Source organism: Amphibalanus amphitrite, unplaced genomic scaffold (assembly GCF_019059575.1).
Source record: "Amphibalanus amphitrite isolate SeventyFive unplaced genomic scaffold, NRLGWU_Aamphi_draft 000402F_arrow, whole genome shotgun sequence".
Classification (NCBI taxonomy): domain Eukaryota; kingdom Metazoa; phylum Arthropoda; class Thecostraca; order Balanomorpha; family Balanidae; genus Amphibalanus; species Amphibalanus amphitrite.
Window position 1 is genome coordinate 434328 of NW_024881896.1, and position 25564 is coordinate 459891.

General features: G+C 56.0%; 1 protein-coding gene across 15 annotated transcripts in view; it reads right to left on the reverse strand.

The window, feature by feature from the left end:
• LOC122390604 (polypyrimidine tract-binding protein 2-like) overlaps positions 1-25564 on the reverse strand; it is a 62976-nt gene that overhangs the window by 24371 nt on the left and 13041 nt on the right. For 11 of the 15 annotated variants that reach the window (XM_043383728.1, XM_043383727.1, XM_043383726.1 and 8 more), the window contains exons 3-5: positions 13159-13296; positions 5458-5604; positions 1613-1747 (exon numbers count right to left, since the gene is read on the reverse strand). In XM_043383728.1, coding sequence (XP_043239663.1) covers positions 1613-1747; positions 5458-5604; positions 13159-13296 — 420 coding nt within the window. Of the gene's footprint in view, positions 1-1612; positions 1748-5457; positions 5605-13158; positions 13297-14579; positions 14772-25564 lie in introns of those variants that run through there. The other 4 variants (XM_043383739.1, XM_043383736.1, XM_043383738.1 and 1 more) reach the window with 3 other exon arrangements.

The following is a 25564-nucleotide window of genomic DNA, read 5'->3' on the forward strand; positions in this document are numbered from 1 at the left end:
GCCGAGCCTCAGCATGCACCCCGACCTATCCGGGTGGGTAAGCAGAATCCGCTGCATTCGCCTGCCGTTATAGGACATGTCTGCTCTACATGATATTAAGTAAGCGCCGATCGAGTGTGACAAAGCTTCTCCGATCGCACACTCAAAACTTTTTTACTACCTCCTGGAGAGTTCATTTTCATCAAACCCGCAAGATAATAGTATATTGAAAGGGTAACTCGCTGCTACCATTATGTGCATAGTAACGGTACGTGGTTAATATGAACTTATTCGCCAGCGAAGAGTATTATTACCATGTATATATCAATATTACTCTCACGATCCAGAACATCACGAAAACTCTTTCCTACTGGGTATCGTGACTCGGGTACAGATAGTCGTTTCATGCGTGGATCTTGTTTACCCTCGTGAAGATGATATTTGAAATGGAAACAATCAGCCAATCAGAAACGAGATCGGCCGTTTGCGGTTTGAAGGTCGCGCGCATCTGTCAGTTTTCGGCCGTTGGTCTCCGAGAGCGGATGTGAGCAGTGTCGGTGCCGCGCGGCGTGGCCGTTGGTGATTGTGCTTGTGTGTTGTTCATCGCCTATAGAGCCTCTGTGGACATTTTATTGTAAGTACCGATGTGCTAGAGCATTGCGTGCCGTTGAGTAGTGCTAATTTGACCTGGTTAACAGGACCCCGTGCACGGCCACGTGGCCTAGTGTTGTGAGTACGTACATTAATTTTGTTGTGATGTTACAAGTTTATGCATTTTGTTGGTGACTTTGAAAAAGCCTTGCACTGTAGTGATCCAGTCTCATTATCTCACGCAGACGGGCGACCACCAGGAACGCCGTCGCTCACTTCAAATATTGTGCGCTCTGCCTAATCCAATATGAGGGCGCTGAATGTCTTGTATTCATATTCAAATTGCATTCAAGTTGTATCGTGGTGTTTATTTACCGCTTGTGCATTGCTGAACGCTTTGTATAAATTTGTATGAATAAGTGAAGAGTCTCACAATGTTCATGGTTGGTGTGCCCCTCGTATTGTTTGTACGGAAGCCAAATATACCTACATTGTTGCTCTTGAAGCATTTTTTTTTTAGTTGGTGAGCTCCGGTTAACAGAAGCTTCGTGAAGCTTCTGAAGGAAGCGTCTGTGGGTCTGTTACCATCCTCTGGGGGGTTTACACTAAAGGAAAGAGTAAACATTACCATGTGACAAAGGGTAGGCCATAAGAATATACTCTCTGTAGGAGGGTAAAGCACAGAGTAGATGATGCGTTACTCCCTAAAAAAGGGTTCCGTTAAAGATTTACCCTTTCAAAGAGTGTAACCCAAAAAATGTTACACTCTAGACAAGAGTAAATCAAAAGAGTTTACCATTCAGAAGATGGTAAAAAACGTCTGTGTGTCATGTTACCCCTCCCTGGCGAGTTTACTCTTCATGAAAGAGTAAAATTTACCATCTGGAAGGTGGTAAAAAACGTCTGTGTGTCAAGCTACCATGCTATGGCGGGTTTACCCTTCAGGAAATGGTAAAAAAGTTTTCAGTGCACCAGCCATCGGCGCAGGAATCCAGCCGGGGGAAGGGGCACAGAGTGTGCCGGCCGGCCGGGCGACCCTCACCTGCTGGAGCACGTCCAGGGTGACCGGGTAGACCATGTGCTCGATGATGATCCTGAGCACCGTGTTGGGGCCGCCCTGAGTGTCGCCGCCGGACAGCGCCTGCGCCGCCTGCAGCGCGGCCTGAGCCGAGGCGTTCTGAAACACACCGACCATGGGGTCACACTGGGAGCGGGAGCAGAGAACGTGCCGAAAACTGGGTGATAAGTGTGATAACACGTAACAACGGTGGCCGACCAATACGAGGTCCGAGCAGTCGCCTACGTTAAAACCGTCCGCTATCAGATATTTGCAGCTAGCCCGTTTCCACCCGCCGCCTATCTGTTCACAGTCATCTATGGCTGTCCCCTGTCGTCTCTCTACTCCCCTCGTCGCCCCCCAGCTGTCCGCCATCCCCACGGAGCCGTCTGGCGGCGAGGGCGGCGGCCCGTCGCCGGATCAGGCCGGACGTGCAATCCGCCGCCGGTGTGACGCCGCCGCCGCCCGGCTAATTTCGCCGCTCCGACCAATTCGGCCGCCGGGTAAATAAGCCGCCGCCGCCGCCTCGCCTGATTGTGTTACTGGACGCGCCGGCCGCGACGTCTCGCGTGCAAGCACCCCCTGCCTCCCAGTGGCGTGCGGCGGCGAGCGACACAGCACCGTCAGCCCGCCGACAGCAGAGGGAGGCCGGCGCGGCCGAAAACAGCCGAGATGTATGTGTGAGAGACCCGCTCAGGGGTGGGAGCGGGTGGCCGGCAGCGGCCCGAAACCACTCTAGAAAATGGGTTCGAGAAAAGAGAAGTGCTGACAAAAAAACTACCCGTTCCTTAGCAATATACAACCATTAATTGCCTACAACCAGTAATTGCCCATGCACACATTTAAATGAAGAGAACAATGAAAATACAGTCGTTTTAACGGCACGACTGCTCGGGATGTGGTTGCAGGTTGAGAGTACATCTGTCATAGGTGATGTACCAGAACAGGCGTGCTCTACTTCCCGTTCACTATTCGCGGGCGATCCCAGAACGGTGCTACGGCGGCCCGGGGCGGCATGCATTGCACACTAGCGAGGAGAGAGAGAGAGAGAGAGAGAGAGAGAGAGAGAGAGAGAGAGAGAGAGAGAGAGAGAGAGAGAGAGAGAGAGAGCATGCGGAGATACAGCTACCTCAGAGTGAGAAGAGAGCTCCAGCGATTCAGACACCTTGAACGTATAGAGGGGGCGTGGCCAGGTCAGCCGCGAAAATACCTGCCAGGTAACTATAGGATAAGGGAGTTTCTGACACTGGTGCAGCACAGTGCAGAGGTGAGGGTACACCACAAGTCATAGCTGAAGGCCTACAGGGACACACAGTAGAACAAACGACAAACAACAAGTAGACAAATAGGGTAACTGGAATGTGACATTGGAACTGGAGAGCGTCTTGCTCCAATTGGTTTAAAGGTACATATAACAAGATATTAACGAATAACTAGTGTTATTTTTTTTTTCGCTCGAGTCTCTGAAATCCATAGAACATTTCATGCTCGGATCGAGAAAATAGAGCAAAAAGAAACAAAGTTCGATGAGTGAAGAAAAGAGCAATGATAAAATGGCAGGGTCGCAGACACAGACGTTAAAAACAAACGATCAAAGTGCAGCAGCGCGATTCTGCTCGGGAGGCGGATCCAAACTCCATAAAACATTAGCGGGTGAGGGTCCATTTTTCGCGAGCGCGCGGAGAAACTTTGGCAGCTCGGGAGGGTAATCGGCCGGCGCGGCGGGGCTCCGCTGGGAAATTCAGACAGCTTACGCTGCTGTGGCAGTCGACCTGGTCGGGGCGACCGGTCCGGTGCTGTTGACAGAGCACTCAAAAACTTCCACGCCGAGAGCTGTCGCAACTGGACTCACCAAAAAACACGGCCCGCTCGTTAGACCGTGTGTAAAAGGCAAGTTGGCCGGCCCCGCGGGGCTGAAGCGGCCGCAGTTGGCCTTTTCAATCCCGTACCGCGGGTCAAACGCTGCACAACTATTTGAAAACACCCGAAAAAGAACAGGCTGGCTCTATGTAACTATGTAGCGGCAGCAAACGGAACACGACGTTTCAATATTTTGGTCAAAGCTAAATAACGATACATTATACCTACCTCAAATGTCCTCAGACGAAAGGTAAGCGAAGAAGGTAGAATTATTGGGCATCGTCGTTGACGAGTTACCGTTAGGCTTTAACTAAAAACTTTAAATGTCATTTGAAATGGAAGCTAAATGCGTGAAGTTCATATATATTTATTAAATTGCAGTAGTTATAATTTCAAAAGAACCAGCCTCGAATTTGAGCGTGGCATGGATAGCTTTGAACAAGCATGAATAAACATATAGGTATATATGGATCGTATACAGACGTTGTTACGCTCAAAATAAAGCGCATAAAAGCGGCATCACTGAAGCGGCATTGCCCTCAGAGCAGGATCTTTCGTCGACCTTTCAACGGCCAATATCGCAGACTTTCAGCCAACTGCATCGTCAATCGCGAACGAACGGCTGATTTTAATCTGGAATGTCACCGTGTGCCATCTTACTTTCATTCATTCGGACCGATAGTGAAAGAGCGCGCGTAAAATGCAGCCTTTACGCCGGCGTCCAGGGGATATCGGCAGCCATCGTCTCGCGCGTCCGTTACTTTACGATCGGACCCAAATTTCGCAATCAATAGGCCATTCCGGGTGGCTTTTGGAGTACATCTGAACAGTGGCATCGTTTCCGGCGTGATCGTTGCGTGTCAAAGTGGCGTCGGCGAGGGGACGATGGGCCGTAAACTCGAGTTGGCTATGGCGTCGGCGCCGGCGGGGTGGCGGATTCCACGCCAGACAGCATGGCACCGCGACCAGTGACCGCGGCAGGTCAATGCGGGACGACACGGGACCGCCCCGCGCCCGAGCTAAAAAACGAGTGAGCCGGCATAAAACGTTGCGCCACGCTGCCATTCGATTCTTAATCAGCAAGTGTTGAACTATGAACATTGAACAATGAACACGCTCATGGAAGCCATTTAATTGAACCATTTCCTCAGCGACCGACTGTCACGTAAAACACGTGCCCCTATTTTCATCTTGTCGAGCTTTCCACCTGGCATTCCCAATCTCCATATTGAGCCCAGCCGGCCATCAGGCGCCGTCGTCGGCTCGACGCCGTGGCATGGGCACGCGTCGAGGACGCTCCGTCTGCGGCGGCAAATTTACGGTCCAATTTACGGCAGGGTGTCCGCGCTGAGGTGGGACGGTGCCGAACGACGGCGAATCAGCGCGAGGAGCCGCGTCCGTCCGCTCCCCGGGCAGACGGCGGGCGCTCCCGAGAGGAGGATGGATAGGTGCTCATCAGTGGTCAGACCACGGCGCCGGCCGTGACCAGAGGACAGACGCCCGCGGAAGGCGACCATGAGAGCAGATGCAGTAGGTATGCAGCTCTGGACGGAAGTGAAGGACGAAACTGAGACAGACAGATATAACTGAAGACATAAATGAATAAATAAAGAAAGCAAAAGGAGAGAAGAGGAAGGGAGAAAGAGGAGCAAGAGACAGGGAGAGACAGGAGACAAAAGAGATTAACCATAAAAAGAGCACAAAGAGAAACAGTCACAGAGGCTGAGAAACCGTTTGAAAGGAAACCATCGCGATCGTTAGACAAGCACAACAGCAAGTGTAGATTAGTAAAACGAGTCGGAAGAGGCCACTTCAGTCAAACAGCCTAAACACTCCAACGGTTACACTGATAGCGACAGGTGATGGGACAGCCAGCGATGGTGACATTGAACGCCGCGCTGCATTCGTCGGGCGCGTGTGGAGCGTTAGGGCGGGACGCTCGGCAGCGCCGCGCCGGCGGGAGCACTCACCGCGTTCGAGTGCGTCTGGTCCGTCTTGAGCTCCTTGTGGTTGGAGAACTGGACGTAGACGGAGCGGCCGCGCAGCTGGGCGGTGCCGTTGGCGAAGTAGGCCACCATCTGGGTGGCTACCACCTCGTCGGCCATCTCCAGAAAGGCCTGAGGAGAGAGCCTCCGGTCAGACAGGTGACCCAGGGGCGAGCGGCGCGGCGCGAGTCAAATAATTCAGCCAGCACCGGCGAAAACAACGCCCTTAATGTATGGAACGACCATCTCATCCTTTGAGCGCTTCGTTCCACACACAAACACTGACGGGAGCGCGTAAACACTCGGCAACAATGCGGGCAGCAGCTCCTGTGTAGATCGCGGTTGCAAAATTATGGACTAGTGTTAAATATCCGGACATGTGAAGACGAACTGCTACGTTTCAGTATATCATCTCGCATTGGTGAAATGGACTTTCTTAAAATAAAAATGGTTAAATTATTGCACTACGATCCGACCACAAAATGAAACATTTGCACCGCTGTGATAAAAATAATATTGAACTGTCTCAGCCAGGTGGGCTGATATCCCTCGCCGGGGCTCGTTGCGCCCATTGATTTCGCAGTTCCCCTACCGATAATAATGAGCACGCCGCGCGTAATGAGCGTATCGCGACGACACTCGGTGACGCAGCGGCGACGAACACCGGAGAGCAGACAGACACACGGGCGGACAGCCACCCGACTCGCCGGTAACGGGAGGCCGAGCGGTCGGCGGCGCCGGACTAACGAGAGGCGGCCGCCGCCCTTCCCGCCGAGACCCGCGGCCGGGACGGCCACCATTAGTCGGCCGGTGTCGACCGGCGGCCTTTGATTTCCCCCACGTATACGGATGGAATTAGTTAGCGCGACACGGGCCGGCGGCCGAAATGGAGCCGCCGGTCCGCTGGGAGCGCGGCGGCTAATGTCGGCGGCCGGCGCGCCGCTGCGGACGGCAGGTGACCGCCGCAGGGGCGCCGGCGGATACAGGGGCGGCTGGGGAGGCGGACTATGACCGGCGCGGATTCAGGGGCGGCTGGAGGAGGCGGGCTGGATCCGGTGCGCTGCTGCGGGCGGCAGGTGACCGCCGCAGGGGCCGAGATTAGGGAGATGGAGGAGAAGGACTGGGTATGGGGCAGCCACAGCAGAACAGAGATCAAGGGGGACGGGATGCGAGAAGAGGATGCAGACGGGCACAGATCAGGGTGGCCGCATAATAGCCGGGCTGAGACAGGAGAGACCGGGAGAAACGGGCTGGGTTCGTGGGCCAGAACTGCAGTAAAAGTGGTACAAAGTTCTCTGAACTATCAAACATTCAACACGCCTTGTCTCATGTTGTGTTGCTAATTGCTATGCCATTGAAAACGATTTTGGTTTAGGCAAAGCTTAGACGTTTGCGTCATTTCTTACGTTGTATCAAAGACCTTTGCAACAATTGAATTTGCCGCTGCTGCGATAAATAAAATGGCATTTACAAGATCGCGGGTAGCGCAATTGCTTAGCAGCGGTGAAGGTCGGTGTTATTCTCGGATAAAGCTGCGGCCTGCAATACTGCATCAGACTGTTGTCGGGTAGAGCTAAAAATATTACCTATTGTCTGCTGGAACTATTGAGACTGTTGCTGGATTAGAGCCGGAGAGACTGGTCAGTGGTCAGATAGGACCAACCAGAGAGTGTCACAGGTGTAGGCAGCGCAAGGACACGACATGGACATCGCAACCTGAACAGAAGACCGGGAGGAAAACGCGGTGGGAGAGCAGGGCAGAGGCCGCCGGGGAATCGTGACGAGACGGTCGGCGCGAGGCGTTTTTATTCGGACCCACCCTCGAACAAAAAGCATCGAGACGAAGTTGGGGCGGACCGGAGCATCCCACCACAAGGGACGCCGATTGAACGTCGCCGGAAACGGAATGAAAAATGGCGCGGAACGACGAACAAGTCGAGAAATGGCAGCAGCGCGGAAATGCTGGGTGGGGAGGGTCTCAAGGAACGGCTCAAGTTGCCATGTCACCAGATAGGAAATTGATGGATATAACTGGATTTCCCGTTTCACCTGATAACTGACAGCACCCTGCTATCATCCAGCTCTTGTTCGATAAGTAAACATAACTTTCGTTCGGCTCGGTTTTAAACTTTTTTTCTGCAATAACTTATTTGTCCGACGCGTGTAAAATCAACTTTCTAATTGCCTTCATTCATCCCTGACCGCATGCCACCTAGCAGTTGATACTCGGAACCGCAGAAGCAGTTGATGCTGTGAGCTGTCAGAATTACCTAGTGGAATTAACTTTGGGATGTCCTTTCAGCCAAGCCCTGCCATAGAAAACACAACGGATTTAACACCTGGACAAGGAAAAGAGGCACAACTCGAAAATGCTTGCGTGCATCTCTCAAATTAGCTCTGCCGTCTCCGTCTCCCCAGTTCCAACGTCCTCGCTAACACAGCTTTACCCTCCCCGCCACCCAGACCCAGCGGGCCCCCGTCTCGGCCGCGCACGGGCCATAAACAGAGCTCCTAACGCGCCCATCACCTGTGTATTCCCAGGTAAACCACAGTCTCCCCGCCATTCTCCAGCCACCCCTCCGCTCACAGGCGCGGCGCCGGCCCATCCGTCTGCTTACATTGGCTCGGCCATTACCTGGGCCGGCGCATATTTTCGTTCTCGGCGGCGAACAACAGGGCACCGCCCGTCGATGGCGGAGCGTGTGGCGGCCGGCCAGACTCGCCGCCGCAGAGCCGGCGGAGCCGGGGCGGCACACCAGCGGCACATTCTACCGACGGCCGATGACGGGAACGACGGCGCGGAGAGGCGCGACGGGCCCATACGGAGGCGCTGTTGGTGACGGCAGCGGCGGTGAAGTTGAAAAACAAGCCACTCCGCCGCCGATGGAGTGGGTGCGACGGATTGAGACGTCTCGTCGCGAAGCCCCGCATGAGATGTGCCGCAGGGTCGACGAGATAGGGAACGGAGCCGGGGTGGGGGCGGGGGCGGGGGTGGCAGCGCAGCCCGCCGCGCGCCTGCAGCGGTGCACCACTGCACTGAAAGCGGTCCGCCGCCGGAAGCGGCGCGGCCTCTCGACGGAGCCATGCTGTCTCGACCGCGGCGCGACCCTGGCCGCCCCCGCCCGCCCGACAGATCCGGGACCACGACCCCGACCGGCGCGGCGGGGCCCAAACCGGGCCGCGCCGAGTCAGGCGGAACCAAGCGAGCTGCTTCTCGACCTCGTCCGCGGCCATCGAGACACGCTAGACGCCATAGTCGCCATGAGTATCGCAGACAACACCGGATCGGAGGAATGGCGATCTCCGAGATATACACGACAACCGGCACCGGGTGTGGTAACAGTGACGAGCAGAGGCGCAGGGAGCGGCAGAGGTGACGAGCAGTAGCGCAGAGAGCTGCGTGATGACAGTCATCCGCCGGCGCTGGATCAGAACATCCGCGTTCTGGTGATTTGATTGGGCATGGCCGCTGTGAATGACCACTAAATGGGTACGACGCGGCAGTCCCGCGTCGTTTATTGTGTGGCCCACTCTGGGAACATTGCACGGTGGACGACGCCTCTCTGGCAGACCCGTCCACTGAGGCGACAGACTGACTCCCCCGCTGGAGGTGACCCGTCACAGTCCCGGCCCCAGCCGCAGCCGGCAGCCTACCTGAGGCCGTCCGAAAACAGCCACGGTCGTAAATATTTCCTTCAACGGGGCCACTTAGTTTGAGTTGTGGTGTGATCACGCGAATGCATCAATCCGCTTCCTTGCAATCACATTTCTGAATAGGCGAGGGCCCACCAAACGTCGCTGCAAAAACACGAATGTTTTTCCACCGAGTATTTACAAAGTGTCGAGCCAAAAACAAGTTGATTGAATTTCTATTCAAGTGTTGACTCACTGCGAAGCCCAGAGTCTGCAAAACCGTAATTTCTGGGCATGTTTTACGGTACGAAAACATGAATAATGCAAAGCTAGACATTCAAATTCAGGTTTTTGCCAGCGACGTAGTAAAAATTTGTGAAAAGGCCCATCTCGTTTTTGCCATTTTTGACAGCAGCTCCCGTTCGAATCCGAAACTTACACTTGTGTCCAACCCCGTCCCATGTTCACGGGGTCTGGTCACCGGGCCGACAGAGGCACTCTGTTCGGGTCACTGCAGGTCGCGCGGCCGCCGGCCCGGAGCCGCGGCCCCGACCGTGCCGTCGTCACTTCCTTATCAATCGGGCCGCCGCCATCTGGGAGCCGCTGAGACCACAGCGCGGCGCGGCGCCCGACCAAATGGGTCCGCTCAGCTCAGCCGCCCTTATAGAGCCGTCAATGTTACTCAAACCTGCATTATAAGGTAAAATGTGGGGTGGTCACTGTTTGTGGCCAATGTAATAATTAACACTGAGGTATAACTTATGATAATGTCGTTTGAGCAATGCAAGAATTTTTAATATATGGCTGAATAACAAATATAAAATGTTATTGTGAGCTTTAGCCTTTGGTATTTTCAGTCATAAATAGAAGTTTAGTGAGTGACCCTTGAACATTTTAAACGGTTAGTCGACGAGTTTACATAGGCACGCCTTCAAAAATTTCAGAATTTGGCCGAAAAGTAAATCTATCACCGCTGACTGCTGAACGGTAGGCAGAACGTCAACATATAAAAAAGAAGCAAATGCATTGCATATCAAACGGCCAGTGAATACCATACTGAGCGTGGATGGCCACCCAAACCCCAAGGCGCTGTTTCGTCAGCATTGAACGCTGACCTCTAAGAATATGCGATTTATCTACCCACGACTGTCCCGAACAAACGGCTGAATATTCCAGACATCTGCCACCAGCCGCCGGCCATGGAGTGCGGTGCATACCCGGTCCGCCGGCCCGGCCCGGCCCGGCCCAAACCACCCGCCTACTCCGGACCGGCCGATCCGCGGCCGGCTCCGGCTCCGGTCGCCGGCCCGCCAAAGCCGGAGCCGGCGGCATACCTGTGGCGGCGCCGGCCGGCTAACAACCGGTCACATACCTGGCCGGGTCGCCGTGACGTCACGCCGTGGCCGCGCACGGCCGGCCGTAGCGCCGTGGCCGGCGGCCGAACCACCTGTTCGCGGCGTGCACGGACGCCAGCTCGGCGACCGGCAGTGCCAACAGCCGCTCTGGCAGACGGGCGCCGCGTGTCAGACACGCTATCTCCGGGCGCGCCGTCTGACCACTCTACTACACCTCCTGACGGCGGCCTGACACTGCTCCGCCAGCTCAGGAGTGTGTGGGTGGGTGTATAGGAGACGACACTCACACTGCCAGGGCCAGGAGCTGATCGCAGTTCTCTCTGACCGGTCACAGCTGAGGGCCGGACTCGCCGGTCCGGACTGGACTGTCACCCCGACCCCACTGCAGCTCACAGCCGTCCGCCTCCGCTGCAGTCCGGCGCCCGTCCAGCCGCCGTGATACGCATGCTAATTCCAAATTGGACGGCCGTATCGCCGCCAGCGGAGGGCCAATTAGGCGGGCACCTGCGCCCGGACGGCTAATATGAGCGGTGATACGAGCCGTGTGCCATGCCGGTCGGCAGGGACGCTTTCATCATGTCAGACGGGCGGCTGACTTTAGTAGCTGGCTGCAGAGCGGAGCGGTCAGACTTGATTGGCCGTCTGAAATAACCCGGCGGACACAAAGGACCGGCAGAATGGGCGGATGATGAAAACGGACGGCGCGCTGACAAAGGACGACGAATGATACGGAGCAAGGATGAATCCAATTTACCGTGCCTGCCATGTCAATGCTGATCTCATTGAAAAAAAAACAAAAAACAAAAAAATGTCATACCGAGACGTTACCTCTGTAAGTATCATTGTAGTCACTGCAAACGTATTAAGTGCAATGTAGCTAAAGCAAAATCCGAAATGCAGCTTTCCGGATAAGTTTGTCATTTCATTGAAACGGTTACATTTTTCATGTATACAAAAAGGCCAGCGTAGTCCAATGAATGAGATATTCGAATTGATGAAGGAAGGGAACAGTAGAAACGCAACGAAAAGCGCAGCAAGAAATGGTTATCTTTGGACGCATTGGACTACGAATAAACAAAGAGAAGCAAACTTATCTCACACCAGTCGTCATTCAATATAACTAGATTCAATTGGGCGACGCAGTTGGCCCAAAAACATATCTTCTTTTGACTTCAGATCCAAACACAAAATTATAGTTCGACGGCTATCTCAGTACCGATAGATGTGTTTCTTTGATGCGCCTCTGGCTCCGCTCCGATGACAGCAGTGTATCGGGATTCTGACGGTCGATGTCGGTCGCTGTACTGACCAGACCAGTCGCTATGTGACCAGACATGTCTGTTGAATGAACAGACCCGGGGGCTGGCCATGGAACCAGACTCGCCGCCCCAGGGCTGCCCGGCCGGAAGAAGCAGCCAGAGGCGGGTGGGGCTCAGCCAGAGAGAAGCAGAGAGTTGAGCAAGAAGGACAAGATATGAAAGGAGGATGACACTGAGGAGAGAATTGACAATACGATTGTAAATTCCCTGCTTGAATTTTTCTCTCTGGGCCTCATTTTCAGGAATCGACTGCTACAATTTCTATTCGCCGGCCATCCCGCTCGGCATTTCTCCGTCCATCTGCCGGTCCGTGGGCCCTGTTTTCTGGCTCGGCCGTCCACTGCCTGTTTCCGTCCGGCCTCCTCCGTGCCCCCGCGGCGATAAATTTGACATCTGCCATCCTTTCGGTTCGACTGGAGATGAAGACAGAGGATCTGGCATCTGGAGTCTCGAAACGACCACCGCGCCGATATTGTCGGGATGCGTCGACAGACGACAATCAGCGGCGCGCTGCGCCAGTACCGTCGCCGGGCGCCGTTACAGCCGCACCGCGCCGTTACTGCCGTCCTGGGGACAGAACGAGCCGCGCCACTGGAGAGCCCCGGCTCGGAATGGGCCCAGTTTTGGCATAAAAACAAACAGCGGAATTGGCCGACACCGTTTGCGTCTGTCGCTCCCAGAAGGGCTGTAAAGCGGAACGTAAAGCGGGCCAGTTCATCGGGCCGCCAGAGCCGCGGCCGCCGTTCGCCGGGCCTTAAATGGGACAGCCGGCGCCACTTTTGAGGTCGTAGCTCGGTGTTCCATCGTCCGGGCGGCGGCTGGCGCTCCGGCAGCTGGTCTGCGCCCCGGCGGCCCCTGAACCGATCAGTAACAGCAGGCGCTGTGTATTGTAAAACGCTAATCGCCACAGTTTACATTTTTACTGAGCATCGGTTCCGTTTCGGATATACGTTGCATATATGCATCGGAGGAATAAATTCAGCCCAGCCTTTTCCTTTTCCCTCCCATTCGCACCACCGCAAACAACCACCGGAAATTCAATTTTCCTGTGACGGTCCAAGACGAAGACAATCAGCGCTCGCCGCTCATCGGGCCGATGTGAGCCACACCCTGAGCCACCAAATCAGACGCCGATCTCTGCTGTCCCGGGCCAGGCGGCTACTCTGGTGTGACCGCCTCAGCGCGCCGCCCGGCCCTCTCCGGCCGCCTCTCGTCCGCTCCCGGTCCCTCCCCTCCCTCCTTCCGGCGCGCCAGCCGTCAGCGCCAGACGAGTCGAGCGTGACGCGCCGCATCTGTCCGAGACGCGCCGCATCTGTCGCGCAGCCGGCGCGCCGCGCCAGGAGCGCCGACCGGCCGGCCGGACGGCGGTCGCCACCTACCTGGTTCTTGCCCTTGAGGACGAGCACGTTGGTGACCTTGCCGAAGGGGATTCCCAGGTGGATGACCTCGGTTTCGCTGACCTCGTTCGGTATATTTCGGATGTGCACCACACGGCTAGGCTTGTTATCCAGCTTCACCTGAAAGGAGACATGAATACGTTTGTGAACAATGAACTTGGGCGAATAGCAACAACTTCTGTAACCAGTAGCAAATTGCTTTGGCCATCGTTGGTCAATAGGCACAACCAAAGGTATCCGTAAATAGCTGGGGATACAAATCAGTCTCGGTAAGTAGGTATAGTGTTGCCGTTGGCATCGGTAAGCCCCTGTCGCACAGTTCGAGCAGGGCCTGCAGTGTGGCTCTGAATGTATCACGTGGGAGCGCTGGCGAAAGTCGAACGTGCGACTCGATAGGAAACTGTGGTCATTTGAACGAGAAAACATTGCCGAGTTCATGGGCAAGAAAGTCATGCCCTGTTTTACGTGGTAAAACTCGCCGTGAGCCGGACCGGGGACCGTGCAGGTGGCGGCTGGGCATGACTCGGCGCCGGGCCGGCCACTGCAGCGGACGTACCTACCGGCGCCGACCGTGGATGTGGACTGGGACTACTGAGGTGGACTGTGGACTGCGGAACGGACGGCATGGCCGGTGGATGTGAGACGGCCAGCCGATGGGCTTCATGGGCTAATGAAGAAGGGAACGAATGGCACGGTTGGTGGATTGGCAACTAATGCACCATTAGTTATGATGCACATTCATCGAGCATGAACATTCAATAAAGCCCCGAGAAAGGAGCCAAAACGGTGAGCCTGACCTCGACTCTACTTCATTCGAATGATCCGTGGCGGTACAATGGATAAGACACACCCCCATAAGCCATAACGGACAAACCGTCCTGCCGGCGTAAACCGGTGTAGCACAGACGTAGACTGGCCCTGCGACCGACGAATCGGCAGGCGATGCGATGCGATGCGATGGTTATCGGAGGTTTAGCCTTTGTATCGGCACCTCCTTGAGTTCTTAAACTTTAACTTTTACTTTGATCGATGGGTTGCATTGTTATGGTTGGTTTGTGTGGCTAGGATTCTCACTAGGGGACAGGATTGGGTGTTGGGAGGATGAAGGTCAATTAGGATGGAGAGATTTGTTTTATTTCCAGCAGGCAGTACGGGACAAGCGGACGGACGGGCCGACACCGCGCTGGCTCCTCCTCCAGCTCCGGGGAGGGCCGGAGGTGGGAGGGGGCGGTGACTCACGCCGTTGGCCTTGTGAACAGCCCGGTCGGGTGCGGGGGGGGGGGGCAGGATCCGGGAGGGTGCAGAGATACACAGCACAGCACCGTGCCGAGTCCCATAAACAGCTCGTCCTGCCGGCACCAGGGCCGCTCCTCTCACAAGAGCGCCGAGCACTGCTCACTCACCGGGCTGGACGGGGCGGCGGCGGCGGCGGCGGCTGTCGTGTCCACCTCCATATTGTTCAGATGCATGACGAAACAGAGGGAGAGGCGACAGAGGGAGAGAGGAGAGAGAGAAGGGAGACCGGACGGCGGCGGCGGCTGCAGCGGGCTCACGGTCGGACTGCGCGGCGACGACTGCCGGCCGGCCGGCCGCCGCCGCCGCCGCCGCCACGTCAGCCGGCCGGCCCGCTAAGCCAATGTCAAGGCCAGCGGACGGACGGACCGGCTGCCGGCAGAGCCGTCTGGCGGCCGCCGCACCGAGCCGCCCGCCGCGAGACGCCCGGCCGTTGACACCGTGGTTCATGGGCGTGGAGACGGCCGAGGAACAGGGGAGGTAGGTGGAGGGACTGGGAAACAGGGACCATCCAGGGCCGGTGAGCTGACAGGCAATACAGATTGTGCGAGGATATCCGACGAAGCTAACGAGAAAGTCCAGGACCAAACAAGCACTAAGACCGTATTCGCACCATCGACAGAGACCTCATTTTGACACAGCTAGGTATACCTACCACGAGTGAGGTCTTCGGCAACTGTAGCCCGCATTTGACGTCAGCTACTATTCATAACCCGCATAGAGCATCTGATCGACACCATCCCTGTGGGCTTGATCGATGATTTAAAAAGTGCTGACACTTCAAACATTCGCAGCCTCACTTCCTGTGCGAAAAATAAACACCTCAATTATACGATCAGTATCTGCCTTCCCGATTGTTTTGGGGTTTAGCTGTTCGTTTCAGGCTCGCTGGCTGAGGAGCGGTATTACAAAGAAGCACGAAGCTCAGCCGGTCGTTTCGCATTCCTCTCAGCCTTCCAGCGCCACTCCCAGAGTTTGGCCGGCCACAAATCACCGTCGGGCCGTCGGCGGGCCGGCGCGGTCCGAGCCGGGTCCGGCCGTTCACAGTCTGTGGAGCTGGGAGCCGGGACCGCCTGAGAGCCGGCCATCGAGCGCCAGGTGGGCGCCCGGCCCTACCCGATCGAGGCTGGCCGACCGAGGGAGCTAAAGGGTCACCGAATTACAAACTCGGGGTGCTCCGTATGGTTGAATATGTGAACTTGAAATAATCTGAATAGCTGCACAGCCAGGCACTTGTGCTGAGGGAGTGGACTCAAGTGGTGGCTGAAGTGGCACAGTTGGTAGGCGGTACACCGTCGCGGCGCGTCAGCCGGCGCGTAACAGCTGTTCCTGTCACCGCGGCTGCCGCGCGGCGCCGTCACGGTCACAGTCACGGTCCGGCCATCGACACGTGACGGTCACCCGTGCCTCCCCTACCTCCCTCCTCACAACTGCTGCCTGGGACGGTGACAAACGGCTGAGAGCGCCGCCCGCCGGCCGGACTGCACCGTCACCAGCCACGGCAGGAAGGCATTCGGCGACAGTGACAAGCAACGGCTGCACGGCAAAATGCCTTACTTCTACCAGCCTTCTTCGTGGCATCGGAGCAGTCAACCATGATTTAAATTCCTTAGTGGATTGCGGCCCAGTAATCACCCTCATACCTAGTACCTACCAAGGTACCTACGTTCTGCGATACTCGATAGTCTACACCAGGCATGTATGTAGTGCGTGCGGCGCATGGTTCACACGTCAGGCATGTAGTGTAGTGCGGTACAGTCTACATATCAAACATGTTAAGTAGTGCGGCACAGTCTACATGTCAGGCGTGTAGTGCAGTGCGGCACAGTCTACCTTCAGGCATGTAGTGTAGTGCGGCACAGTCTACCTTCAGGCGCGTAGTGTAGTGCGGCACAGGCTATACCTATGTTATAGGCGTGTAGTGCGGTAAAATTCGCATCTCAGGCGCGTAGTGCACAATTCATCACAACGAACTCTCAGTGGCACAGCGACAGACGATAGGTTAGATAGGGAATTAATTGTTGATTATTTTGGATTCAGATACGATTCTTCGGAATACTTCAGACGAGGGATTAATATCACTGATATTAGTTGTCGGACTTCGACTAACATCAGCGATATTTTTATGCACTTTGTTGATCAATTACCCATATTTAAAGTGAAAGGTAAGATATGCTGGAATACGGGAAGGCCTCAGTCCTCTACATCTATTTCGAGAACACTATGACAATTTCAACAAATAACCAATATTCAGCGCGTCGTTAAGGCATAACATGACGACTTGAATGAGAGTCTAATAGTCATTCTAACTATACAGGCACCGCGAAAACCCGAAGGGTTTTGTTGCATTTTGTCCTTTAAATTCTCACTTCAACATTTTTGATAGATATGCGAAGCAACACTTCGATTGACTTTCGAGACGCCTTATAAGACTATCTAATGCGATCATGATTTTGAAGAACAATAACAATTTTAGCTAAAGTTAAATCAAAAATATTGTTTGACTAAAATGTTAAGCTTCCTATCAAAACGGCCACTTTATTGGGAAAATGTCAATCGAGCCCGTCAACCGACAGGTCATCAATCTGGGAAGCCCGCTGCAGTACGGAGCGCCGTCGGAGCGACGCGTCGGCGCGGTCAGAAGCCACAGATCAGCGGCGCTCATCGGCCGTCAGAGGAGCGTCGTTCATCAGCCGACCTCCCGACCGCCGACGGGTCGACCGGCCGATAATCATCTGCACACGGAGCGCGCGACCTGCGACAGCGATCAGATTGCCCCGCGACAACAACACTGAACGTGTCGACATCGCGTCTCACCTTCATCCGGAGGGGCGATAGCCATTCGGAGCACAAACTGGCCATTGCTACTGGATAATGCCTCTGAGCGGAAAAAACGGATTGCTGGATTGCAGCGCAGCGTAGGCGCCTAGTCTAAACAGAAATTCATGATTTTTTTTTTTGTTCCCGAGTTATTGAGTTAGGTATTAATGACTTATACTGTGTGATCCGTTTGATTTTTTTTTCGGTGCTGATCCAGTTGCTCCATGCCCAGGTAGAAGCGCTTTTCAACAGGGAGGTCAGTGCTGACCACGACGGTCAGCGTTACGACACAGCAGACTTGCCCGTCTACATCGCATAGAAGTCCAATTAACTAAACCATCTGGCTGGGAGCTCTAAATGCAGCAATCAGTCGTACCGCTGCTAGCCATTGCATGTCGATGGAAACAACAACCCCGGACGCGAACAGCACTTTCAGCCATTATTTTCCATCTGCAGGTTTTATTTAATGCTCTACCTCACTCTGGCGATCATTGTTTAGAAGTCCGATGCATAGTTGGCATGAAACGTCACATTCGCATCACATGCCACCCAATGCGTCGTTTTTAGGGAGGCGTCTGATGTCAAAATGCATTGTGCATGCTCTGTTATAGAAGCTGGCACATGCGCGAGTCAACTTACCGCCGACAATTAGATGTTTTGCGGGACGGATGCGACAGGTTGCACAGAGGTCGAGAAGTAAAAATAAATTGCTACAAAAAGATCCTGTAAAATTATACCTTCTATAGGCACTCACCAACTGATACTATGAAAGATCCCACGGGTCTGTGCTGGGATAAGCCCCGCCTACGTGCTCGTGTATCCGCTCGTGCTTATAATTGGGATTATTCGGGGCATCCGTACTAACGAGACATTGGAGAAGCCTGTCGACAAACATATATACCTGAGCGCGTGCTCGGAACCGCCCGAGCCGAGTGACCTCCCGCAGAAAGTAGCCGCCACGGGGGAGCTGCGCGGGGCGGGGTGGAGGTTAGGGAGGCGGAGGGTGGGGACGCGACGGCGACTGGGCGGGCAGAGAGCGGGGGCGGAGCAGAGACTGGAGAGTGGGGAGGCAGGGAGCGGACGGGGCGGAGGGTGGGGAGGCGGAGGGCGGACGGGGCGGAGGCTGGGCCCGGCAGGCAGAGAGCGGGGCGGGCCGGCACATCGATCCCAGAGCGCGGCGGCGCCGGAGGTCGGCCCGATTAACGACCGCCAACGAAAGCCAACCAATGTCCAAAGACAACAGCATCACCCGCCGTCGGCCGGCGCGTCACGCGGTGGCTGTATGTATACGCTGCGCCGGCCAGACCGGCCCGGATCCGCAGCGCTTCTGTCCTGAACTGATCCGCCATCCTCTGAGGTAGTGTCCATCGTGCTCTCCGAATGTATCATGACGTTCTGTTCTTGATTTTTGTTCATGCCCTGCCGTCCGACGCCGTCCACATGCTGCCACCCAGGTTTTGCCCTTCATGCCTGTCCTGCCGTTCTGCTCTGGCCGGCCCGTTCGCTCATATCCTGCCGCACTGATCTATTCTGCAGAGCCCACCCCGTCGCTCGTCTATACGGGGACATGCGTCGTTCGTCGGTCTGACTGCGGCCGCCGGACGGTCACGGCAGAGCGGCGCGCCGGTGCGTGCCCCGCGTCCATCAGCGCCGCCGGCGTGGGAACGGCCCGGCCGCGGCATCTGAGACCGAGTGACTGCGGCCGCCGGTCGCCGACTCACCGCCGCCGCCCGCCTGGGTACCGGCCGGGCGGCCGCGGTCGCCGACTCGCCGCCGCCGCCCGCCTGGGTACCGGCCGGCGGGACAGAGGAGGCCGCTCCGGCGCGGGCCGTCGTGACGGCGGCCGGAAGTGGCCGCGTTCGATCGAGGCCGCGCCTCGGCCCGGCTCCAGCAACCATTCCGTCACGAGCGGCCCACGGCGCGATAGGCAACCGCGACCGACGTCACGGCATACCCGCGGCGCGGCCGCTCCGGGCGCAGAGAGCCCACTGACAGCCAAATGTAGAGGCCACGCCGTATAAAGTCACTCACTTATTCGACACGACCCGATGAATGACCGTTAAAAGGCTACACGAACCGGCCGGGTCTATAGACGTTCAGTGGAGTGCGAGTGAAGCTGTCGGCCGGCGGCGAGTGGCGGAGCGCAGCGGCCCGCCGCCGGTTCGCCGAGCTCGCCTCGCCGTCACGGTGCCGGGCGCGGCTCGGTGGCGAGCCGCCTCGGCCGGTATTCTGGGCGCAACGCGGCCAAAGCCGGCCCTAAATCTCCATGTTGGGTGCGCCGGCTGTCGACGGAAGCGGCTCGGCCGCTACCGGGTGGCGCACCGGCCGATGGTGAGCCACCGGCCCGGAATGGTCTCAATCACCGACTGCATATCATCAGCCGGGCCGCGACCGGCGGACACGGGCTGAGCCCTCTGTGCGCCCGGGGCACGGGTTATGGCGCAGTGACGGCGAGCCATCGCGCTATATCTGAACTAGGGCAGGGGTCGCGGGCCGTGGTGTACCGTCTCACATGCTGCAGTCTGAATATCAGCTCTGCCGCAGGGTACCCGACACCGGGGCCGGGCCATCAGCCAAAGCGGATTGGAGAGGCTCGGCTTGCGGGGCCTAGGTTTGCAATGGAGCTTACGTGGTAAATCACCATTGGAATTCTTGATAGCGTTAACGAAGCATCAACAGAGGAAACAGCAACATACATAATTTAGAACCTCTCTGTTGAACTTTCAAATAACGACAGAATTAGCGGCGTGATCCCCACTAAATCCATGAAACAATAATGCCAGCAACTCAATTCCCTGCACCCACTTTTCTAAAGCTCCGAGAGCGCACCTCCCCGTCACGCACACACAAAGACAGATCAATCTTTCCGCCGGGAGGGCGGTGGACAAACATAGCGGCACGCCGAGCGTTCCCAACAAAAGAATCGGCTTGTTCGATGGGCGCGACAGGCCACCTTTGTCCACGACGGACGTGTCTGGCAGGGCGGCCCGACAGACCGGGGCACACAGACAGACAGCCGGGCAGACGGCAGGCAGCCACCAACAGAGCCGCACTGTGTGGCGGCACGAGACGGTCTGAACGGTGAAAGACAGCGTGCAAAGGGAAACGTTGAATACATGGAACACCGTGTAGATAGGTCGTGTAGATGGGAGTAGGTGCATTATGGTTAAAACGGCAAGCGTTCCTCGGCTCTTGAAAGACAAGTTCGCAGCCTATGTCGAGCTGACATGTAGAGCGTGCTGTCGCTGCATTTAATCTTTATTCCCACCCATGACCCGGTCACCGCAGCCGGTACATCTGTTCCCACAGGGGGAGGGGGGGGGGGGGGAGGGCGCACGCCGTACAGTCGCACGGCCAGGTGTTCGGCATCAGAAACCGTCACGACTCACGGCCACTTCAGTCTGCTGACGGCGAGCATAGTAGCGCCGTACGATAACCTATCGGATAACGGCTACACATCGGTCACACCCGGGCCGGAGCAGACAGGCGTGGGGAACACGGACAAAGGCTGCCAGACCTGCGAGCGACAGTGGAGGACGAATGGGGAGATCCGGGAAAAGATGGGAACGAGAGGAATGCTCGAGCAACTTATCTCTAGCCGTTAGCTTGTGCGAGGGCACTCCGAAAACACAATCGGAAGCTACCAAACGCTATAATATCACTTATTCTAAACAAAAGAATTACCGGCAGTCAGCACCAGTGCCTTCCCAGTTGCATTCACCAGTCCGCAGAGTTCTGTTGGTGGCTCCACTGCGGTATTCCTCGGTCCGCCGTGGGCCCCGCCACAGAGCACAGCCTCGTTAAACGTGCAGTCTCCCGCCGCCAGCATTAGTATTGATTACGTGGCAGCACCATTTATCATGGAGGGCAGCGCGGCGACGACGGTGGGCAGCCGGTGCAGCGGCCGCGCCATTCGTCATCGTCTGCTCTGCCGCCGGTCACCGGTCACCAGTAGAAGGGCGCCGGTCACCGACAGAGGGGCGCCGGTCACCGACAGAGGGCGCCCATCACCGACAGAGGGGCGGGTCACCGACAGAGGGGAGCTGGTCACCGGCAGAGGGGCGCCGGTCACCGACAGAGGGCGCCCATCACCGACAGAGGGGCGGGTCACCGACAGAGGGGAGCCGGTCACCGACAGAGGGGCGCCGGTCACCGACAGAGGGGCGCCGCCCACCGACAGAGGGGCGCCGCCCACCGACAGAGGGGCGCCGGTCAGACAGAGGGGCGCCGGTCAGACAGAGGGGCGCCGGTCACCAGTAGAAGGGCGCCACTCACCGACAGAAGGGCGCCGGTCAGACAGAGGGGCGCCGGTCAGACAGAGGGGCGCCGGTCACCGACAGAGGGCGCCCATCACCGACAGAGGGGCGGGTCACCGACAGAGGGGAGCCGGTCACCGACAGAGGGGCGCCGGTCAGACAGAGGGGCGCCGCCCACCGACAGAGGGGCGCCGCCCACCGACAGAGGGGCGCCGCCCACCGACAGAGGGGCGCCGGTCAGACAGAGGGGCGCCGGTCACCGACAGAGGGGCGCCGGTCAGACAGAGGGGCGCCGGTCAGACAGAGGGGCGCCGCTCACCGACAGAGGGGCGCCGGTCAGACAGAGGGGAGCCGGTCACCGACAGAGGGGCGCCGGTCAGACAGAGGGGAGCCGGTCACCGACAGAGGGGCGCCGGTCAGACAGAGGGGCGCCGGTCAGACAGAGGGGAGCCGGTCACCGACAGAGGGGCGCCGGTCAGACAGAGGGGCGCCGGTCAGACAGAGGGGCGCCGGTCACCGACAGAGGGGCGCTGGTCAGACAGAGGGGCGCCGGTCAGACAGAGGGGCGCCGGTCAGACAGAGGGGCGCCGGTCAGACAGAGGGGCGCCGGTCAGACAGAGGGGCGCCGGTCAGACAGAGGGGCGCCGGTCACCGACAGAGGGGCGCCGGTCAGACAGAGGGGCGCCGGTCAGACAGAGGGGCGCTGGTCAGACAGAGGGGCGCCGGTCACCGGTCGCTGACAGAGGTCGGGTGACGTCGGTCATCGGCCATGTCACGGCCACCAGGTCACCGGATGGTCTGCGATCCGTCGGTGTTCTGCCCGCAAACAGCATGCTGATTGGTCCACTCCACTGTCAGACGCCATTTCGTCCACCGTCGGATGATGGCTGACCTATACCATTGGCCCATGAACGGTCCATGCCAACTTTTCCAGTAGATGACTATAGGCGAGCATGTCCAATATCTGTTTGCATTGTGGGGAATGGGCACCGTCTCACATATGGGACGGTGAGTAAAACTGGGACTGGAAATGGGAATCGGGACTAGGAGTGGGACTGGGCCTGGCGGTCGGGATGGGGTCGTGGGTCAGGCCAATCTGGCGGCCGGCCGGCCGGCGCGGCGGTGGGTGGCCCGCTGATGACAGCGGTCGGGGTGATGGCCCCCCGGGGGCAGAGTCAATCTGTCCGGATCATTGGAGCCGCCTCTGACGGCCCTGTCGCCGCTGTGCGGGGGCGCTGGTTGACCGAACCGCGGCGCTCACCCAGCGCCGTTATACCGCCACCGGGATCCAGCAGCGAGCCGGACACAGCCGCTGCGATACCCCCCCCCCCCCACTCGTCCTCCCAGCTCGGAGATCGGTCGCGTTCAGCTCAGTCGGCCGGCCCGGCGCGCTGAGTGGAGTGCTCGCCGAAGATGGAGCGGGCCGCCGGTAGCCAATGGTGCCACTTGTCTCCGACGATAACCCTCCACTGATAAATGGGCTCGGCTCGGTCAGGTGTGAAAATCCATTAGCGCCTCGGCGAACACGATCGCTCTGCTGTGTAACGATCCCCCCGGCGACAATAGCAAGAAATGGCCGTCTCTCGGTAGGCAGACATGCAATAGCGTGAACGTGATTTAAAGGCGTGATTACTGTATGTTTGTCCGTCCTTGATTTGTACTTATTCATTCAAGATGTAATCATTACCTACTGTTTTGTAATTCTTTCTTATATGAGAACCATTCAGCATTAAAGGAAATAGTTCACTTTTAACATGGGATTTTGAACTGGAATAGCAGTTTCGTAGCTTGAGCTGAGACTAGCACAAATCAGGAGCTTTTACGGCTCAACGATCACCCTAGACGAAGATATTCCATTTCTCGTTCCGAAAAGAGTGCCTTGCAGAGGAATGTGTGCCTTGCACAGGAATGCAGCCACGTCATCGTCAGCCAATCAGCATGCTGCTTACAGCTAAAGCAGCATGCGTAGGTTTGAACTACGCAATATGATTGGTCAACGCGTAATAAGCTTCCGCGTCAAACATTATTTTACATAGAATATAGTTCGTCCTATATTAAAATATAGAAAATAATTGTGTTTACAAAAAGGTTTTATTTTATTTTCTGATCATTTTGAGCATAAAAAATCGTAAATCCATAGCAAAATACTAATTTCAGGAAAGTGAACTGTTTCCTTTAAGTGAATATTAGCTATACTCGGTAGGAAGAATGCAGCGACCCAATTTATTCGATAGGTTAGCAAAGGGCCGATTTACCTAACAGCTCTTAGCAATGTTTGAAATTAGGGTTCTTACAAACTTCGTAGAAGTTATACCATTTCGTGACCTCATCGTGCCTAGGAATCTAGTTATTTGCCAAAAATGCCTACATTTTGCCGCTGCCGAGCATGACTAACAACCATCCAGTGTTCAACGGAAATGATTACTCACACCAAACGACACAAACACTATGCAGATTGCAGCCGGAAATATAGTCTCGACACGACTCCTGCCAACACTACCAATAGATACCTAACTAACAGAGTACGAACGGGCGGAGGGCCAACAAAATAGTCAGCATCTGCTCTACTTTTGTGCTCCGTGGCTATTTGGTCAGCGAACCGACCATCCCCGCTCGTCCAGATCCAAACAGTAGTGGGATGTAGTCCAGATTATTAGCAATTTTTTACATTGTTAAATAAACTATTTTTATATTCTAATATTGCAGAGATACCGAATCATCTCCAATGAATTGCTCTAACGGCAGGGATCCGAGAGAAGACAGTAATTGCCTGATTTGTCCGGATCACACGAGATCAAACTGTGCCGCGGCTGACGTACCACAGATGGATGCAATCACGTGTGAGATGGGTATGATGAGGCAAGGAGTTATGATAAGGAATGGACAGGACTACTAGACGAGACGGCCGGTGTAACCAGATGAAACGGATGGCGTTTCCACGTGACGGACTAGAGTCTCGAGATGAGCTCCCAGACGAGACAAATAACTTATCGAACAAGACAAATAATTAATAAGTTATCAAGCGAAACGGACGGAACTAGCAGACGAGACCGACGCAAGATAGTATGGAGTTACGAGACGGGTCACTCCAGTGACGGAGGTGCGACAATAAGACCGCTGGACTGCCGCTGCGCCATCGGCGTCCGGGCCGGCGCGGCGATCGGTCTCGTTTGTGATGGTGTTCGGCGGACGGTGCCAACACGGCGCCGACCAGTCGGCCAAACGGCGATTGGCTGTCATATCTGGTGGCGATAGTTCCGACGGCCGCTAACCGGTGCTGACGAGTCTGTCCCGCCGTCGGAACTGCTGAACTGGCCGACTGTCGAGCCGTCGAAATTGCCGTCAATGCGGCATTTCAGAGATGTTAGTGATGGCAGGGCCGCGGGCGTAGGTGGTGTTGGATTTATCCAGTAAACTTTATCGGCGTCAGAAGTGGTGAAACCATGATCAGAATCTCGATTGCAGAGCCAACACAACGGTGTCTCGCTAAAATGACGAATGAATGGCGATGCCACATTTTGAATGCCAAATGGTGGGTTTGAAATTTCCTACAATATTTCATGCTTGGTGACGGATGAAGGCTGCTGTCCTTACCAGATACGGATGCATCACAACTCAAAAGCAAGCCACAGCTGGAAAGTTACCGGTTTCCATTGCACAGTGGGGATTTTTCCGATCTAGCGCCTCTTAATTCAAAAAAATCTTTTTTGGATTTTTGTTTATTTTTTGTGTCAGTGGGGCTAAGAAATGTCTGAATTTTTCATATATGGCATTGTTTCATCTGTATGTTCACAGCAAGACTAGGAAAAATGCGCCCAAAGTTAACACTCATGCGTGATTATTCAATGGGCTCAGCAAGGCCCGAAAGTATAGCTCAATTTCATTGTCCTGTCCTGTTGGTTTTAATCTTGCGAGGTCTTAAAGTTCCATATCTTCTGAAAGGCACCTTTATTGGGAATGGAATGGCAAACAGAAAGTATGCCACAACCTTACTAAGGTCAAAAAAATACCATTTACAA